The sequence below is a fragment of the Cydia amplana genome, chromosome 26, assembly GCF_948474715.1.
Source record: "Cydia amplana chromosome 26, ilCydAmpl1.1, whole genome shotgun sequence".
Lineage (NCBI taxonomy): Eukaryota > Metazoa > Arthropoda > Insecta > Lepidoptera > Tortricidae > Cydia > Cydia amplana.
In genome coordinates this window covers 8,165,551-8,187,087 of record NC_086094.1, presented here as the reverse complement: position 1 = coordinate 8,187,087, position 21,537 = coordinate 8,165,551, and the positions used below count along the sequence as shown (strand labels likewise).

General features: G+C 40.5%; 1 protein-coding gene and 1 long non-coding RNA gene across 2 annotated transcripts; one reads left to right on the top strand and one right to left on the bottom strand.

The window, feature by feature from the left end:
- The first annotated feature begins 4,032 nt into the window (after positions 1-4,032).
- LOC134659953 (pneumococcal serine-rich repeat protein-like) lies at positions 4,033-6,724 on the top strand. Its single transcript, XM_063515650.1, has 2 exons — positions 4,033-4,039; positions 5,028-6,724. The coding sequence occupies exons 1-2, from the start codon at positions 4,033-4,035 to the stop codon at positions 6,722-6,724; spliced, it is 1,704 nt and encodes a 567-aa protein (XP_063371720.1).
- A 774-nt stretch (positions 6,725-7,498) lies between these two features.
- On the bottom strand, positions 7,499-9,552 carry LOC134660337 (uncharacterized). Its single transcript, XR_010097874.1, has 3 exons — positions 9,513-9,552; positions 8,599-8,643; positions 7,499-7,570 (listed from the first exon to the last, which is right to left on the bottom strand). It is a non-coding gene; the product is annotated as an uncharacterized LOC134660337 (long non-coding RNA).
- Positions 9,553-21,537: the final 11,985 nt, after the last annotated feature.

Here is a 21,537-nt window from a genome sequence, read left to right as displayed (position 1 = left end):
TCTGGATTGCAAGTCGCACGCTCTTTCCGCTAGGCCACCAGCGCTTTTTAACTATGAACCCCTATGAATATGATCTCCTAATTCTTAAGCCTTGCTTAAATATAATTTTCGATATTTCCACCTCCTGAACCGTTTTTTTTACATAATGTGCTTTTATTGTTTTATTAACACAACATTTACAAAACACAAATAAAAACTAAACTACTTAAGTCAAGATTGTAAAAAAACGGCCGATATCTTGAATTTCTTCATTTTTGCTCTAATTTTGTCAGTTACAAAAGGCGGAAATTTAAAAAAATTAGGCGCGAAGAGTATAAGGTATCTCCGATAGAAAATCTGAATTGTGCGCCTAATTCTACCTACAATTTGGGTGTGTTTGATAAACTAACATGAATTCAGCTTTGCCTTACCGTTGGCCTTAGTCCAAGTAGCTACGGCGGTCTGCACATCGGTCTTGCAGTTGTTGACCCTGAAGAGGGCGATGAGGTCAACGCTGGTGGTGGCGTCGCCGATGACGCCGAACTGCGCGTTCCATTCCTTGGTGCAGATGCTCTTGTCGCTGCCCCAGCCGTTGACGCAGTATCCGATCTTGATGATGACTGCGACGACTGGAAATATTATTGGTATTAAAAAAAATGAAAAATTATTTATTCACTAACAAGCAATGTTTAACAAAATACAGGTTGGTGCCCCTTTTTAAGTACCTATACAGTGTGTAAGTCAAATACAGGCAATAAATTAAACCAGATATAGAGTTTACCCGTCTTATCATTAATTAAGATGTTTTTTTAAGTTACACTTAATTATGACCCCGTGATTAATTTTTTCCACATGTACCGAGCAGCAATGTACTGTAAACATTAAGAAACAGAAGATGATAATGACATTACGAGCTTTTCATAGTAACTGCCAACAAGCGTTGACAGTTACTTTAAAAAGCTCGTATCCCGTAACGTGTGTGGTGTATTACATTGCGGGCCGAATTATTATGTATGGTTAAAATTTTCAATGCATTTCTAAGTAAAATCTATCTCAATATACTTTTTAGGCCCTATGCTAACCACCGTTTAAATATTCGCCCGTATTGGATTTACACACTGTATAAATACCTGTATTAAGGAACACCGCTCTTCCTTAGAGATTAACTACAAGCTAAAAGCAAAAACTATGATAGATAACAAGTTTGATAACAATAAAGTAAAAACTAAACAATTTAATAAATAAGTTAACTATGTAACAACAAAACTAACATGTGAGTAGCAGAGCAACTAATGTAATTATAATAGTTTAAGAGCAACGTATGTAAAAGATATTAGTATTGTAAGTTAAGAGATATCTGGAAGAGATCGCTTTTTAGCGGTAAGACCGCCTATTTTTTAGTCTTTGTATTATTTTCTGGACTGAGGTGTGCAATGAATAGTATTTGTATTGTCTTCAATTCATCAGTATCATTATCATTACAATGATTAGAAAAATTAGTAGAGTTAGACCAAGAAAAGTCTGCAGCGATTTTGATAGCCCACGCAGTGGAAGTGTTATTTATACGTCATAATTTCATAGAAGTTTGACGTTTAAAATAACACTTGCACTGCGTGGGCTATCAAAATCGCTGCAGACTTTTCTTGGTCTAACTCTATCACCTTTATCATTATTGGTTGCCATCATTACTCACATCTCAAAATACTGATTTCTGGACTTAGATTTTTTTTAAAGATTGTTCCATTTGTTTTTTGTTTTTATTTCATGTACATGATGTACACTTTTGTACACCCAGCTGTAAAAGTGCACGGATGCTTTGTGAATTTTCCTTATTTATTTAAAAGCTACTGTTAATTTTTACTATTTTGTATACTATTAATACCCAGAAAAATATTTTTTGGGTGAAATATAAGTTTACTTTTATTTTATTAGTTTAATGTTATTAGTTTTAATTTTTAATTTAATTTTTTATCGATGTTTTTTCTAATTTTGTTAATTAAATGTGTATTTATGGATTACGTATCTGATATAATTAAATGTATTTATTATTCTCTTTATTTATTTTTCCTCTTAAGTTAGGTTATTTATAATATGAATATAAAAGTAAAATATAAAAACACTTACAAAACAATAAAAAATACATATAAACACATTATAAAAAACCTAACCTAGAATGCCGCCGGCAGCGGGGCAGGGCCCAAGCTACCGGTGGTCAGGGCCGCAGAGAGAGGAACCGGCGGACTATCTATTTATTATTTATTATTATTTATATAAGAAAAGTAGTTATACTTACGTCGGAGAAGAATGGAGCCCACTGAAAATTAAGAATATCGCATTAATCACTGATAAAAATATACCTACTTCAATTTATTAAAAAAATGGTTCGCATTAATTACTGATATTTATCAGTATATAAAATTTATAAAAACATGGTTATGATGACTAAACAAGATTTATGAATAATAAGGCAATTTTATAATGTGTATATTTGTATTTTACTTTTATATTGATCTTACCTTAGAGAAATAAATAAAAATAAAAAATCTTACGTCCGCTGATGATGGCGTCAATGACATTTCCGACAGCAAGGGTTACTGCAAATAAAATATAAAACATTAGTAATCTTATAACGTATCATCATCTTCATCATCTTCCTCGCGTTGTCCCGGCATTTTGCCACGGTTCATGGGAGCCTGGGGTCCGCTTGGCAACTTATCCCAGTAACTGGCGTGGACACTAGTTTTTACGAAAGCGACTGCCATCTGACCTACCAACCCAGAGGGGAAACTAGGCCTTAATGGGATTGGTCCGGTTTCCTTACGTTTTCCTTCACCGAAAAGCGACTGCTAAATATCAAATGATATTTCGTACATAAGTTCCGAAAAACTCATTGGTACCTACGAGCCGGGGTTCGAACCCGCGACCTCCGGATTGCAAGTCGCACGTGCTTCACAAAAATCTATTGTAGCGCCAAATGTTCATAAAAAATTTAATAAAAATTAGAAAATAGTAGTACTTACTGTTAATGACGAGGTTGAGGACATCTACGAATGCTTTGATCTCTGAAATAAACATTATTTATCAATATTTAATAATTATTTTATATAAATTATCTTGTTATGAAATATATCTATGGATAAGATAAGATAAAGATAGTTTATTCAAGTAGGCATATTACAATGCGCTTATGAACGTCAAAGTCGGGTGTTAAAAAATAATTGTTTTTTTTTTATTGTGTGGAGAGATTTGGAAAGTAATACTTACTCAGATTAATAAGGGCTGTAATGATGTTCTGATCGACTCCTGGTATTTGTTCGATGGCTCCTCCAATAACCTGACCACAGTTATCGCCCTGAAAACAAAATAATTACAATCAGACTGTGAGCCTCCTACTAGTATGAGCTGCGTCTTAAGGGACCCACTGATTAACAGTCCGCCGGTCGGTATCGGCCTGTCAGTTAGAACAAAAATTTGACAGTTCCGAACAACTGACAAACCGATATCTGGGACTGTTAATCAGTAGGCCACTTTACGTAAGCGAACAACTCGCGAACGCGGCGCGGCGCGGCGCGGCGGGTCCACGGCGTTCGCGTTCGCAATGAGATCGCCCACGTAGGACACTTATAGTTATCAAAGGATTGATTCACCCCGCGCCGCATCGCATCGCTTCGCTTCGCGTTCGCGTATTGTTCGCCTATGTAGTACGCTGCGTTAGTATTCTATTAGCAGTTTTCGATACATTAAATTAAAGCAGTGGTTCCTAACCTGGGGGTAATTACCCCCGTGGGGTTAAAACTGGTATTTTACGGGGGTAATAAGCTAACCTAATTTAACAATACAACAAACATACACGTTTTATTTTTATTACCATTGGGAGGAGGAGTAAAATCAGGTTCCCTAGTTAGTCATAGGGGTGACCGGACTGAAAAGGTTAGGAACCACTGCATTAAAGGGTAAACCTTTACACGGTATTACACGGCACCAGGGATGTTGCGGATGCCGATTTTTTGACATCCGCGGATGCGGATGCGGATGCGGATGCAGATGTCAAGAATGTCAAGTTAGGTACATAAAAAACATCAAATATTACATTTTAGTAATTTTTATTTCAAAAAACCGGTCAAGTGTGAGTCGGACGCGCGTTCCAAGGGTTCCGTACATTAAGTCCCACTCACGCTTGACTGCTAATTTCTAATAGTTTTTTTGGCTAATGACTAAATTACCTAGCAGTCTAGCACTTACGCCGATGCTAAGACGTTCCTGTACCGACCTGTTCCACATCCGCATCCGCATTAAATCCGCATCGATTTTATGCGGATGCGGATGCAGATGCGGATGTTGAAAATAATGCGGAAGTTCCGCGGTTGCGGATGCGGATGCGGATATTCGCAACATCCCTGGTACGCACTTCCACGTCAGGCGCACTTCAACCCCCTCACCTTAAGCTGCTGGAGAACTTGGAGGATGTAACCAAGCGGAGTAAGTAGTTAACAGGCGTTCCCCTCTGTCGAAACTCTATGACCAATGGCCTAACACATTATATGGACCGGCGATTATCTGACATTATGTTACTTATACATAAAAAAAAAGCGCTGGTGGCTTAGCGGTAAGAGCGTGCGACTTGCAATCTGGAGGTCGCGGTTTCGAACCCCGGCTCGTACCAATGAGTTTTTCGGAACTTATGTACGAAATATCATTTGATATTTACCAGTCGCTTTTCGGTGAAGGAAAACATCGTGAGGAAACCGGACTAATCCCAATACGGGCCTAGTTTACCCTCTGGGTTGGAAGGTCAGATGGCTTTCGTAAAAACTAGTGCCTACGCCAATTACTGGGATTAGTTGCCAACAGGACCCCAGGCTCCTATGAGCCGTGGCAAAATGCCGGGAAACGCGAGGAAAATGATGATGATGTTACTTATACATTTGACGTGCCCCTCCCCCGCAAAAATCGTCAGACTGTTTTGTACAGAACATTACAAACAAGGCGTTAAGGGTGGTTTGAGATATGGGTTACTGGTCTGGGGAAATTCCACGTATAAAAACAAGGCTTTAAAAACTACTTTACGAAGTATTCTTACTGTGATGGTGCCGCTGCCTCCAGTGCTGCCTCCAGTGCTGCCTCCAGTGCTGCCACCAGTGCTTCCTCCAGTGCTGCTACCAGTGCTGCCTCCAGTGCTTCCTCCAGTGCTTCCTCCAGTTCTGCCACCGGTGCTGCCACCAGTGCTTCCTCCAGTGCTGCCACCAGTGCTTCCTCCAGTGCTGCTACCAGTGCTGCCTCCAGTGCTTCCTCCAGTGCTTCCTCCAGTGCTGCCTCCGGTGCTGCCACCAGTGTTGCCTCCGGTGCTGCCACCAATCTTGCCTCCGGTGCTGCCACCAGTCTCGCCTCCGGTGCTGCCACCAGTCTCGCCTCCGGTGCTGCCACCAGTCTTGCCTCCGGTGCTGCCACCAGTGCTTCCTCCAGTACTGCCACCACTCTCGCCTCCGGTGCTGCCACCAGTCTCGCCTCCGGTGCTGCCACCAGTGTTGCCTCCGGTGCTGCCACCAATCTTGCCTCCGGTGCTGCCACCAGTCTCGCCTCCGGTGCTGCCACCAGTCTTGCCTCCGGTGCTGCCACCAGTGCTTCCTCCAGTACTGCCACCACTCTCGCCTCCGGTGCTGCCACCAGTCTCGCCTCCGGTGCTGCCACCAGTGCTTCCTCCAGTACTGCCACCAGTGTCGCCTCCGGTGCTGCCACCAGTGTTGCCTCCGGTGCTGCCACCAATCTTGCCTCCGGTGCTGCCACCAGTCTCGCCTCCGGTGCTGCCACCAGTCTTGCCTCCGGTGCTGCCACCAGTGCTTCCTCCAGTACTGCCACCACTCTCGCCTCCGGTGCTGCCACCAGTCTCGCCTCCGGTGCTGCCACCAGTGCTTCCTCCAGTACTGCCACCAGTGTCGCCTCCGGTGCTGCCACCAGTTTCGCCTCCGGTGCTGCCACCAGTGTCGCCTCCGGTGCTGCCACCGGTCTTGCCTCCGGTGCTGCCACCAGTCTCGCCTCCGGTGCTGCCACCAGTCTCGCCTCCGGTGCTGCCACCAGTGCTTCCTCCAGTACTGCCACCAGTGTCGCCTCCGGTGCTGCCACCAGTGTCGCCTCCGGTGCTGCCACCAGTCTCGCCTCCGGTGCTGCCACCAGTCTCGCCTCCGGTGCTACCACCAGTCTTGCCTCCGGTGCTGCCACCAGTTTTGCCTCCGGTGCTGCCACCAGTCTCGCCTCCGGTGCTGCCACCAGTGCTTCCTCCAGTACTGCCACCAGTGTCGCCTCCGGTGCTGCCACCAGTTTCGCCTCCGGTACTGCCACCAGTGTCGCCTCCGGTGCTGCCACCAGTCTCGCCTCCGGTGCTGCCACCAGTTTTGCCTCCGGTGCTACCACCAGTCTTGCCTCCGGTGCTGCCACCAGTCTTGCCTCCAGTGCTACCTCCAGTGCTGCCTCCAGTGCTGCCTCCAGTGTTGCCTCCAGTGCTGCCTCCAGTGCTGCCTCCATTGTTACCTCCGGTGCTGCCACCAGTCTTGCCCCCGGTGCTACCACCAGTGTTGCCTCCAGTGCTGCCTCCGGTACTGCCTCCGGTGCTGCCTCCAGTGCTGCCACCAGTGCTGCCTCCTGTGTTGCCTCCGTTATTACCGTTGCCATTCCAGTCAACGTTATCGCCGTTGGCTCCACTGCAGGTGTTTTTGATGACGGTCACGTCCCCGATGATATCTACAAATAAGGAGTAAGTTTAATGTGTACTCGAGGCGAGAAATGTAGCAACTTGCAGGCTTAACCTCCTAAGCCCAAGGTCCTACCTATAGTACTTCTTCAGATCGATGAAATTTAAACCATATTGAATTGGAACAGAGTAGCATTTCCTTTCACAGAACATATTAAAGAGGTTAGAATGGCTATCGCGCGCAGTTAGTATCGGAACCGGTGTCGCCGCTCGCTCCTCTCCACATTTACTAACACTCGCGATACGACTCCTTTAGACAGATTTGATGTCTGGCTTCTTAATCTGAAGGTTATTGTGGCGCAAAAGGCATGTTTACTTCGTTTTTCGGTCAGCGCGGGCGAGTAGCATGCGAGCGTTTGCTCAAAACCGGCGGCGACACGTACCCTGCTCGCATCGCCATTCTAACTTGTCCTGTGATTTCCTTTGTTCCGTCAAATTTTCAAACATAAAAATCAACTCTATTCCCTGCACTATAGATTCAAATTTTAGTGGCAAATTTTGGGTTTTATTTATATGGCTGGGTCTTAGGAGGTTAATTTGAAGCGGACGATATAAATCGCTCCGGCTGTGGAATGAGCTGCCGAGGTTTTCCCGAGGCTCTACAGTATGGGGTTCTTCAAGGGGTGTACAGGTTATTATAGGATCGACAACGGGCATGTAACACCTCTAGAGTTAGGCTACGGTGACTGCTTGCCACCAGGCGGGCCGTGTGCTTGTTTGCCACCGTCGTGGTATAAAAAAAAATAGTTTTTTTTATTTTTTATTTAATTTAGGTACCTGGGTATCCGGATTGCTTGAAGTATGGGCCGCACTTAGTGACGAGGTTTTCGATGAGTTCGGTTCCAGCTGAAAATAATATAACAGTAATCTCAGAGTCACTTACTGTACGGCTACCATCAGTTTGGCACTGTCATAAACGCCGTCGAGAACGTAATTTACTTTCTATAGATCTCGCTCGTACTCGCATATTAGTGCAAACGAGATGTATAGAAAGTAAATTACGTTCTCGATAGCGTAAATGTCAGTTTTGACACTGTCAGTGACTCATGGTACGGACTCTGAATTGACTTATGTCAGACTAATAAATTTCATCAATAACTTTATAGAAATTGGAATCAAGTTTTGTATTAGATCTAAAAATAAATAACACTAATCTTAACTACTATACTATAATACTTATGTAAATTATGTAAATATAAGTACGTTGAAAACTTACTATAATACTAAAATTACTAATTATAACCTTCTAAAGTATTTCTTGAGGGACATTTTTATTAACAATTTAGGTAAAAGTATCGTTATTTATAAAAAAAAAAAGTATAAAGTAAAATGCTCTAGAGCAGAAACGTATCACTTTCTGCACACTTTATACAACAACAATATCTCACATTCAGAGCAGGGATGTTGCGGATGCCGATTTTTTGACATCTGCGGATGCGGATGCGGATGCGGATTTTTAGAGGTTCACATCCGCGGATGCGGATGCGGATGCGGATGTCAAGATAGGTACATAAAAAACGTCAAATATTACATTTTAGTAATTTTTATTTCAAAAAACCGGACAAGTGCGAGTCGGACTCGCGTTCCATGGGTTCCGTACATTAAGTACCACTCACGCTTGACTGCTAATTTCTAATAGGTTTTTTTGGCTAATGACTAAATTACTTAGCAGTCTAGCACTTACGCCGATGCTAAGACGTTCCTGTACCGACCTGTTCCACATCCGCATCCGCATTAAATCCGCATCGATATTATGCGGATGCGGATGCAGATGCGGATGTTGAAAATAAGGCGGAAGTTCCGCGGTTGCGGATGTGGATGCGGATATTCGCAACATCCCTGATTCAGAGCATGTGAAATGAAAAAACACTTACAGTTCGTCTTGCGGGAGTTACAGATGGCAGCGGAGATGGTGGTCGCTAAAAATTGAAACACATTATGTATTCAAAAATATCAATAGGAGCAAAAACAGAAAACATTAAAATACTTAAGAGAAATAATAAGAAAGCTGAGATATCAAATAAGCAAAAATATGAAGTAGATAGATATAAATAAATATAAATAAATAAATAAAATAAATATTATAGGACATTATTACACAAATTGACTAAGCCCCACGGTAAGCTCAAGAAAGCTTGTGTTGTGGGTACTCAGACAACGATATAATTATATAATATACAAATACTTAAATACATATAAAACAACCATGACTCAGGAACAAATATCTGTGCACATCACACAAATAAATGCCCTTACTGGGATTCGAACCCAGGATCGCGGCTTCACAGGCAGGGTCACTACCCACTAGGCCAGACCGGTCGTCAAATATAATATGAATTTCTATAACAAGATTTATAAATTGGATCAGATTCATAATCAAAGAATGAGAAAGTCAAAACAAAAACGGCCGTTTTAACTTTGGACGCCTAGATTGACGAATCCAGCGTAAAAATTATTATAATGTATTCAAAAGGTACTTAAATACAAAATAGAGTACATAGAGGCCCCTTTTTGAAATATCTATCGTTAAATTTAAACAATCACAATTATTCGCCAGTGGCGCTAGTGAGCACGTTGATGGGCTCTTAAATGATGATATTATTATAATGAAAAATTAAATAAAAGTATCTGGGGCATTCTCTATGAAAAGGGACTTTATCGTCGATGGTGCTAACGCCGCACAGCGTCGCGCGGCATTGTATTTATATCAGAGCATCGTTAATAATGGCGTAAGCGCCATCGACAATAAGGTCCCTTTACATAGATAACGTCACATTTGAATACTCACTGATGACAAAGGCCTCCGTGACGGTCTCCTTTGAGATCTGCTTATAGTCTGCACACAAATTATGAGAACATTATTATAAATAAGAGTTTTGTATATTAAAATAGTCGTACATAATCTAAACAAGTGACAATACTGACAAAACAGCAAAAAATTTTTTGGTTCCATACAAGCTTTTGATCCTTAATAGGAATGGGATCGATTGGCATAAAAAAAAAAGTTTGTCAAAAATGACCTTTTTGACCAAAAATGACCTTTTTGACCAAAAATGGCCCGAACACGGCCCGGTCTAACGTGAGTCATCATACTACACATCACCCATAAACTGTACATCACCCATAAATCATCGAAATAATTTACAAAACAGCAAAACACTTACTGGTAATGTAACCGCAAAGGGTGTTGACTTGGTTAAGGACGATATAGATGGAGCCACTGGTGTATTTGATTCCTGCAATGAAAAAATACATTAAGATAAGATAAAATATAGTCCATTCAAGTAGGCATATTACAATACGCTTATGAATATGAAATTAACCCAATACCTCTGCCTCGAGAAGATTTAAACCCCCCCCCCCTCAATTGGAGGAGGGTATCCCAATATGGAACCGGTAAGAAACTTGGCGGGACATCTTTTCAAAACTTTACATCTTATAATTAACATGCATTACGATTAAATAAGCAAAAAATACAATTGAAATTACTATTAATATCGTTATACATAAAAATGTAATAATAATTTTATCAATATCAATAGTCTATGTGTTTTAGGTACTTGGCACCGAAGACAAGAGAAAAGGCTAATGAATAAGAGATGGGATTTAAACAGTAAATTACTGAATCACGATTTCCTATTTTTGAAACAAAAATAAGTGTAGACACGTCGAATACTTAAAAACGTTAAAATTACAAATATAAATTAGTTTTGTTTAAAAGTAATTGCTAGCCTTACATTAGGCCCAAATAAACTATTACTAATAAAATCTTGAATATGTAAATACGCTTGTATTTACAAACAAGATATATACTAAAATAAATTAAAAACTAGCTTAAATCTAAAATAGGCCCTTGAGGCATTGGACCAAGAATGCTGGCGACATTTCCTCGCTGTATCGCAATGCTGATACGTTGTGCGAGGTAGCCGCCAGCTCTTCGGTCACCAGTTACGTCAACCAGACGCTTCGCTAATACATACATACCAGGGATGTTGCGGATGCAGATTTTTTGACATCCGCGGACGCGGATGCGGATATTTAAAGGCTCACATCCGCGGATGCGGATGCGGATGTCAAGATTAGGTACTTAAAAAACGTCAATAATACATTTTTAGTATTTTTTAATTTAAAAAAAAAAACGAAACGTTTAGTATTTGAGCAAGAATATAGGTGCGTTATATTTAATAAACAGTAACTTGGCCGACTTTTCTGGATCTAGACGATTTCGTTATAGGTAATGACGAAATTACCTAGCACTTACGCCGCCGCTAAGACGTTCCTGTACCAACTTGTTCGACATCCGCATCCGCATAAGCTCCGCATCGATTTTATGCGGATGCGGATGCAGATGCGGATGTTGAAAATAATGCGGAAGTTCCGCGGTTGCGGATGCGGATGTTCGCAACATCCCTGGTACAAACATACATACCTTTTCCTCCGGAAATGGTTTTGATGTATCCGTCAAGTTCAGCTTGAGAGTTGATAAGTCCGAAGAGCTTGACGTAGGCCTCCGCCGTGGCACCGGCTGCGAGCTCCCCGTTCACGCCAAAGCGTGCGTTCCATCCTTTGGCGCATACGCCGCTGTCTCCTACGAAGCGAGAAGAATTTAAAAGTGGAAAAATTCACTGTCTTAGGTGGGACTTGAACCCAACCCAACCCAACTTGAACCCAAGACAGTGAATTTTTCCACTTTTAAATTATTTCGAAGCTTAATAGCATCGTTCGCAGACGTGTCTGCTTAATACAAAATTAATTGAGAAGAATCTTGTTAATATTTTAACATGATAAACTATTAGAAGTATTAGAAGAAAATAAATTATTTACAGAAAATATTTTAATTTGTTTTTATTTCTTAGAGCAGCCATACTCTAAGTGTGTTCCGCGGAACCCTAGGGTTCCGCGACACCCCTGCAGGGGTTCCGCAAGAATTTAGAACACTATGCTTTAATCGCCTTGAAAATTTTTACTATGTCGCCACCGTATTGTAGGGTTCCATCAAGTATTTCGCTTTCCAAAAAGGTTCCGTCAAAAAAAAAGATTGAGAACCGCTGTCTTAGAGGTTGCCAGAGGGCGCCATAACTCATAAGCCTTAGCCAGGTAACTAAAAACAAAATATGATATCAACAATGATTTTAATTTTTAACAATCAGAAATGTCTGCGAACGATGCTATTAAGCTTAGAATAAATTTAAGTGGAAAAATTACTGTCTTGGGTGAGACTTGAACTCACGTCCTCTGGATCGATACTCTAGCGCTCCAGACCTCATCCATATCCAGCAAATCTTTCCACCATATGGATCAAGGGGACCCTAGCGACATCTACCGTAAATACGTTACACTTACATGACAACAATGATGCTGAAACTTACCTGGGAGTCCCAGGACACAGACGGCAATCTTGATGATGCAAGCGACCAGTCTGACGAAGAGGAAGCCGAGACCAGACACCAAGTTGTCGAGGGCCACTTCGAGGACCAGGATCACTGTAACAGAGGAAATAGCAGTGAAATACCATAAATATATACTCGGTAAAGCAAATCTTGTCAGTAGAAAAAAGCGGAAAATTATAGGCGGAAAAATAGCAACACTACCACAGGGCGGACACGCCATACATCGAAAATCATTGGCGTTTATATGTGTGAACGGCACGTCTGTACACGCGTCATTGTGTGAGTAAGTCGCTTAGGGCTAAATCTCGTGCGGCGCGCGGGGAAGGCTAAGCCGAAGCCAAGGCCGGCCGAAGTGACACGACGAGCCGCCCGCTGCATTGGATAATTCAACCGAAATATGTTAACTAATGTTTAAGTTTAATTACGCTCCAATTGTTTTGTTACGCCATTATTAAGTATATTTACTTACGTTATTGTTGATACCTATTGATTTTATATAACATACATACCTCCGGGAAAAATTCAATAGGTAGGTATGTATTAATAACAGAGATTGAATAACAAAATAAATCAAAAATCTAACCCTAAATTAGCCTTAAATTAACCCTAAGTTGGATCTCCATAATATAAATAAATAAATCAATAAAAACGCGAATATTCCGAGCATAAATTATTTTTTGTGAAAAGAGTGTAAACTAAAAATAAAACATTTACAAGTAATGTCTGTGTAGGTATTTACATTAAAATGTTAACTTAACAATGTTCCTAAATTCAACGAACAAAAAATCGGTAGGCATGTATGTATGTGACGTTCGATATTATTATCTATTATTATACAAAGTTTAGCCTTATACACATTTCGTGTATTTTAAATTGAAAAACTTGATTACTTATTTCTAAAATAACACACACACACGCACACACACACACACAGGGTACACTCGGTACTCGTACATAGTGCAATAGACCGGCATTTTGAACGTTCCATCCGTCATCGCGTCGCTAACCGAACTGAGCGCGCGGCTAAAACTCTGCTAACTGCTGTCGAGAGGCGAGGTAATCCGAGTCGGGGCGGGGCGGTGCGTGTCCGTTCTGTATGATAATACTATTACTTATTCTGTGACACTACGTTTGAATTGCTCGAAAATCGCGTGTCATCTATATTTTATCTTTCGAACTGTTTTGTTTACATTCCATCGTTGTTCAATGTGCAATGCTGCTTTTTGTTCGTATCCTAGGGATACCATACTTTAGTTTGCTTTACATGCTACTGACATATATCCAGCTTGACAGATTATACAATTAATTAAGTTTACTTTCAAAGCAATAATTGTTGATACTCGCTAACTGTCCTTTTCTTTGCACAGTCATATTTTTAGTTTAGTTTAGTTTAATAGTTTAGTTTCTTTATTGGTAAAAAGTATTTTACAGGTCACACAGGTACAATTGAAATAAGATAGTTATTTACAATTCTAGATAAAAATAATACATTGGTCAAAGTTTACAAATCTCTAAATAATGAATAATGATCGTGCAATAATTGTTAATATAGTAAAATTTACATATTTTCTTTGGTCTAGAAGTAGACATTTGAGTTTTTTATTGAATATTGAGTCGCTTTCTGTAAATTTAATGTCATTAGGAATTTTATTATATATTTTTGGCCCGAATTTTATTATATATAATACTTAGGCTAGTTGTATCTTAAATATTTTATAATTATTTTGGACATTTTTATTTTTTATATTCTTAATTAATTTGACTGATTTTTACTTTACTGTTTACTCATTTCTATTTTATAGAAAGTGGTCGTTTTATATTATATTACTGTTTTATTTTTTAGATTATTATTCTATTAATTATTATTATTGATATTGTGTTGTGACGATCTTTTTGTGAATGCATTTTATTTTGACATGTAAAATTTAATGTACATTTTCGATAAGAAATAAATTAATCTAATCTAAATCTAATCTTATAGGGACAATTCTAACTCCTAAACAATAGCGTAAACGAAAAACGTCTCTGTTGTATCGGGTGCGGGGCAGTCACAATAGTATACTTAAGGTCATAGCAGAGAGGGTGGATTGTACCTTCTTGAAATTTTGATCTAATAATAATTAAATAGTTATTTAATGTAGTAGTAGTTAAGTAATTAACGTAATCATAAGCCAAACTAACAATTCTATGGATAATTTTTTATTATCTGAAATAAAGAATTAATAATAATAATGAGGCTGCTAGTTGTACTCTTTTTTATGTGCAATAAAGTTTAAAAATAAATAAACAAGATGCATGTAGGTAACTGCGTCGAAATATCGGGAGTTCAAAAACAATACAAAAGGTAATCACGATTCATATCCCGGTCGATTAAGTCTAGTGGAACTTAACAAAAGTCTGTAAAAATAAAACTAAAGAATAAGAATAATACAGGAACGACACTTAGAATAAAGATCCAGTGTTAAGTTCATTAAATATGCTGGCCAAATACTTAATTATTATCATATAATTCCTTAAATAAAGTAAAATTAATGAACTTACAGTTAGTGACGACGCTGAAGACATCCTTCAAGGTGCGGATAACTGGAAGAGAACAATCAGTTAGTTTTGAAATAGTACTGTCAATTCCTTAAATTCATGATACAACAATACAATACAATACAAATACTCTTTATTGCACACCTCATTGCAGAAAACAATACAGATAATACAGGAAGAAGAGGTTAAACAACAGGCGGTCTTATCGCTAAAAAGCGATCTCTTCCAGACAACCTTTAATGATACAGTTGTAAGTAGTGCAAAATTATTTTCACCTCAGCAGCTCGAACAAGGGTACTTTGCTTCTTCAAAACAGTGAGCAAAATGCGATTTTGCTCACTGAGTGAGACAAAATGACATTCAAGTGACTTTTATAGTCAAATGTCATTTCGACACGCTACGCTACGCTCGTGAAAGTCGTGAATCTATTATAGAATCTTTCGCTTGCACGGCACTCAAAATAAGCACTCGAAGAAACTTTGATCTCTTGTTGTACAAATAACTATTTCCATCGTATTTTCACGAAAGCTTACGAACGTGACTTGCTATTTCAATCAGTCTCGGTACAAAAAGTAGTGAGGTTGACTGAAGTAGCATGACAAATACAAACGTTTCCGAGAAAGTATGCACTACATCTGGCAGCCTAGCCAAGGTGACAATCGCTATCGCTTCGCCATCGAATCGCTTTGTGTCTCTCTATCACTCTTCCAAATTAGTGTGACAGTGACAGTTGCGTATCGTTCGCTACGGAGCGTTAGCGATTGGCATGTTGTCTACGGGGCCTGTACAATACAAACTGTCAAATATATTACCAATATTAACGATGGCGTCAAGAGCACCCAAAGCGGTGTTGACGACGCCACTGATGACCTTGAAGATTCCATTAAGGACTCCACCAAGACCGAGATTGACGCCCTGAAGAAAAACATATTACTGTAATAAAATAATATATATTTGCTGAGTGTTAAGATATGGGCTTATTTTGTGGGGAAATTGTACGAATTTTAATATTCCATTCATAGCACAGAAAAAATGTATACGTGCTATTTGTAATATAGCCCCCCGCAAGACATGCAAACCATCTTTCAAAAAACTTGGGATCTTACCGCTGCCATGTTTATACATTTTGGAAATCTGCATGTTTGTAAAGAGGCATATGTATTTATTTACAACAGCTGAAAGCGCCTCTACTAGAAATCAACGGGATCCTGGAAGGCTGGTTCATAATTGTGTTCCCAGGACAGCACTGTATTCCAATCACTGTTTTGTTATGTGCATGAAACTTTTTAACAAACTGCCAAAATCTATAAGAGAACTACCTGTACATAGATTTAGAAATAAATTGATGAAGCTATTGACTGATAAAAGCTATTACAGTGTAAACGATTTCCTCTTTGAAGATATTATACAGCCAGCTTTGTAGTCGTTTTAAGATTTTTGCATGCTAGTACAACCTGTATAGTACAAATAGCAGAATAAGCAACCAATTGTCACTTACCACCTAAGACACTATTGTACCTACGTATTCTTTGCAAATAAATACTTACTTACTTACTTAAATTTGAACTTTAATAGCTTTCAATAGAGTTTAATATTATATCCGCCACGTATGGCTTCGAATGCGGGAAAGAGACTTCTTGGCTGAGGCCAGTCAATTTTGGCAGTTATGAATTAACCCTTAAATTATATGACACTAAGACTATTATATAATCTGTGCTTACGTACGCTTACCTACAACGCGTCTGGCCAACTCTATTGTAACGCCTAGAAAACAGTCTTTAAGACCAAATTCGGCCTGGCCAGATCCGGGCCCATAATAGGCGTAATACATAATCGCTGAGGACTATATATCTATACATATATGTATATATATGTACATGTTGCTTGCTTTCCCCAAATAGCCCTCTGACATGCTCTTGGCCGGTTTTTTATCAATATCTTACCACGGAAACGCCAGTGCTGCCACCAGTGTTGCCTCCAGTGCTTCCTCCAGTGCTGCCGCCAGTGTTGCCTTCGGTGCTGCCACCTGTACTGCCACCTGTGCTGCCACCAGTACTGCCACCAGTGCTGCCACCAGTGCTGCCTCCGGTGCTACCACCAGTGTTACTTCCAGTGCTGCCTCCAGTGCTTCCTCTAGTGTTGCTTCCAGTGCTGCCGCCAGTGTTGCCTTCGGTGCTTCCTCCAGTGCTCCCGCCAGTGTTGCCTTCGGTGCTGCCACCAGTGCTACCACCAGTGCTCCCGCCAGTGTTGCCTCCGGTGCTTCCTCCAGTGGTGCTGCCAGTGTTGCCTTCGGTGCTTCCTCCAGTGCTGCCGCCAGTGTTGCCTCCGGTGCTTCCTCCAGTGCTGCCGCCAGTGTTGCCTTCGGTGCTGCCACCAGTGCTACCACCAGTGCTGCCGCCAGTGTTGCCTTCGGTGCTGCCACCAGTGCTGCCACCAGTGCTGCCGCCAGTGTTGCCTTCGGTGCTGCCACCAGTGCTGCCGCCAGTGTTGACTTCGGTGCTGCCACCAGTGCTGCCGCCAGTGTTGCCTCCGGTGCTTCCTCCAGTGCTGCCTCCGGTGCTGCCACCAGTGCTGCCACCAGTGCTACCACTGTTGCTGTTGTTGTTGTTTCCATCCCAGTTGACGTTGTCGCCGTTGGCACTGCTGCATCTCTGCTTGATGACGGGTCCTTGAGCAGTGATGTCTAGAAAGCAAGATTTAATGTAAGAATAGGTAAGGTAAGAAATGTAATAAACAAGGTTACTATGCTCACAATATTTAATCAAAACTATGTTTAACGAATAAATAAATTTAAATAAGAATAAGAATAAGAATAAGAATAATTTATTTATAATAAAATAGGTAGGCAATCACAAAGGTGTCCGGTAAGCACCAAACTAGGCTGAGCCTGTATCTTGGGGCTTACAAAAGAGTAGGTAACATACGGTAACTAAACCTAATTAAAATGATGTGTGAAAGAGGGTGATAAGGTGTATGCTTTTATGCTTTATTTGGAGTTATAAATTATTCAATGGAATGAATAAATTGGCTTTACGAGTACGTTATCTTATCTTATCTTACCTGGGTACCCGGCTTCTTTGAGGTACTTGCCGCACTTGGGGACAAGGTTGTCAATTATTTGGGCACCAGCTGAAAATGACACAAGGGGATATTCATAAATTACGTCATTTCAAATTGGGGGGGGGGGGGTCTGGACATCGAATGATGGTAGCATGACGTACGAGGAAACGGGGTCATTCGAAGCAGGGATGTTGCGGATGCAGATTTTTTGACATCCGCGGATGCGGATGCGGATGCGGATTTTTAAAGGCTCACATCCGCGGATGCGGATGCGGATGCGGATGTCAAGATTAGGTACTTAGAAAACGTCAAATATTACATTTTCAGTTCAGTTCCGTACCCAAAGGGTAAAAACGGGACCCTATTACTAAGACTCCGCTGTCCGTCCGTCCGTCCGTCCGTCCGTCCGTCTGTCACCAGGCTGTATTTCACGAACCGTGATAGCTAGACAGTTGAAATTTTCACAGATGATGTATGTCTGTTGCCGCTATAACAACAAATACTAAAAACAGAATAAAATAAAGATTTAAGTGGGGCTCCCATACAACAAACGTGATTTTTGACCAAAGTTAAGCAACGTCGGGCGGGGTCAATACTTGGATGGGTGACCGTTTTTTTGCTTATTTTTTTTCTTTTTTTTTGCTCTATTTTTTGTTGATGGTGCGGAACCCTCCGTGCGCGAGTCCGACTCGCATTTGGCCGGTTTTTATTAAAAAAAAACCAAACGTTTAGTATTTGAGCAAGAATATAGGTGTGTCATATTTAATAAACAGTAACTTCGCCGACTTTTCTGGATCTAGACGATTTCGTTATAGGTAATGACGAAATTACCTAGCACTTACGCCGCCGCTAAGACGTTCCTGTACCGACTTGTTCAACATCCGCATCCGCATAAGCTCCGCATAGATTTTATGCGGATGCGGATGCGGATGCGGATGTTGAAAATAATGCGGATGTTCCGCGGTTGCGGATGCGGATGCGGATGTTCGCAACATCCCTGATTCGAAGCATGATTTTTGGATGATTTTAGGGGGGGGGAGGTCCGAAATCGTCAAAAATAGATGACGTAATTTATGAACAGCTCCCAAGTACTATTACACAGTATAGGTATTGTAATTATGCCTACTTGAATAAACTATCTTTTATCTTTTATCTTATCTTAATTAATTATTTTATTATTTGCTACTAGAAACTGTCTATTGAAAAAAATACTGTATTCAAAATGGCTGTTTTTATAGAAACTTAGAAAGTACCTAAATATTTTTCAATGATATAATTATTAACATTATTAACTGATACTTACAATCTTTCTTGCGAGAGTTACTGATACAGGCGGAGATGGTGGTCACTGAAAAAAGAGGATGATGAATTTCAGGTCAGATGGCAGTCACTTTCGTAAAAAGTTGTGTGAGTCAATCGGTCCTCGCTAGAAATACCGGCCGGTTGCTCTTTGTCGGATAGAGGATATATGTGATGTGGCTAGTAGGTGCATATTGCTGATTTGTTGGGGCAGGGCTCCGCAGCGAGTACGGGTGGCCTTGCCTTGCCTTAAGTTTCCAGGTCTTCGCCGGGATTGGCGGTTTCATGGTGTAAGTCAAGTAAGCGATTTTATTAATTCTTATTAAACGTTTTTAGGGTGTCGATTATAATTATATTTTGTGTACTTGATAAAGGAATCGAGTGTGTCCTCTTTCCCTATAATGTGTTCTATAGTGTACGGTTCTAGTACGTATGCCAATTCTTGGGATTAGTTGCCAAGCGGAAAGCGGACCCCAGGCTCCCATAAGCTGTGGCAAAATGCCGGGACAACGCAAGGAAGTTGAATATAATGAAAAATATTGAAATAACTTTGATATGTTGAAAGTTTTGAAGTTAAAATTGCTGATAATCATGATACTTAATGATGGACACGAAAGAATAAATAAAGTTTTAATACTCACTGGCAACGAAGGTTTGCGTCACGGTCTGTTTGGAGATCTGTTTGTAATCTGCACAAAAAACAAAAGATAAAATAAAAAGATAAAGATAACGACATAAACTTGATCAAGCAAATCTTGTCAGTAGCAAAAGGCGGCAAATTTTAAAAATCGCAAGTTAGCAACACTACGTTTGAATTGTTCGAAAATCGCGTGTCATTTATATCTTATCTGTGGAACTGTTTTGTTTATAATTTATACATTTCATCGTTGCTCGATGTACATTGCTGCTTTTTTTTCATTTTCTAGGGATACCATGCTTTAGTTTGCTTTACATTGCTACTGACATATCCAGCTTGACAGACTATATATACCTACACTCTAATATGTACCTACCACAAGGAGGAAATATTATAGTATTTTTTTTTATATCATAAATGGGCTTACTCATGGCCACAGACTTGCCGAAGCGAAGACGTGGCCTACGATGGGGCGAGCCTGCCCAGAAGGTGCCTGTTCACCCTTGATTTGAAGGTTGCCGGGTTATATGAGCTCGGAAATATAGACGCCGACAAGGAATTCCATTCCTTGGCAGTGCGCATAAGAAACGAGGAAGCAAAGCGCTTTGTGCGAATTGGTGGAATATCTACCAAGTACCTAAGGATGGAAACCGGCCGTGCATCTAAAAGTCCGATATACTGAGACTTGGTAGGTACCTACTCCAAACACGTGAATCTAGTTTATTTCTATGCTTAGTTTTTAATTTTACTTTGTAGTTTCATTTTAAGACTTTTTATTATTTTTTAAATATTACGTTGTTTTAATCTTTAATAAATAATCATTAGTAAAGAACAGGCATAATAGTATCGGATTAATATCTATATTAAATAAAAACACATTTAAAATTAAAGTTTTATAAGGATATTTTTAATAAAATATACATAATAAATAATATATAAACGAATGAACTCACTGGTGATGTAACCACAGAGAGAGTTCACTTGGTTCAGGATGATGTAGATGGAGCCTTTGTTAGATAGAGCCTGGATTCCTGTATAGTAAATATCAACACAGCATTAGCTAATAAAATAAAACTAGTGCCCCCGCCAGTTCCTGGGATTAGTCACCAAGAGGACCCCAGGCTCCCATGAGCCGTGGCAAAATGGGACAACGCGAGGAAGATGAAGATGATGATTAGCTAATAAAATAAGTTTTTGACAAAAAGTTTTGGTACAAGCTTTATCGCTGACTGTACTTTCTTTCCACAGGCAACTAATACTCATCGAGACAACTGTAACAACCCTAAACACAATTATTTTGCGTTAGTTTATCAGAGTTTCCATGGCCACCTCCTGTCTCCATCATCAGGTCAGCTCGATGGTAAATATTGCATTGTCACCCCACTTACATTATGTATGCAAAATTTCAGCTTCATTGAAAGTCGGAAAGTGGGTCTTTAGCTTGCTAGATTTGACCCGTACAAACATACATAGGTACATTGCAAGTTAACCTTTTGGACGCCAATGACCGATATATCCGCACCGTAGGTTCAACGCCAAAGACCGATTAATCGGTCACAGACCACAGAGCAACATCGACCTACGTGCATATACATAAAGTTCAACTTCAGTTTTGACACTTCAATGACGTGGCGTCTGAGTGACAGCTTTTGTGTTTGACACGGCGTCGAAAAGGCTAATAAAAGCTTGTAATGTCAGGCGTGGCTCACTCCCCGATTTCGTCGCATCGCTACAAGTATCTACAAGTAAATGCGGCCCACACCAATTATGGTGTCTAGCCATAATAGTTCCCGCGCACCGCTATGGAACGGACCTGCTCCCGCTTGCGCCACCTAGCGGTCTGTCGTAATAGACGCGTTTTGTTAGGTTAGAGAGTGAATCTTCTGGAT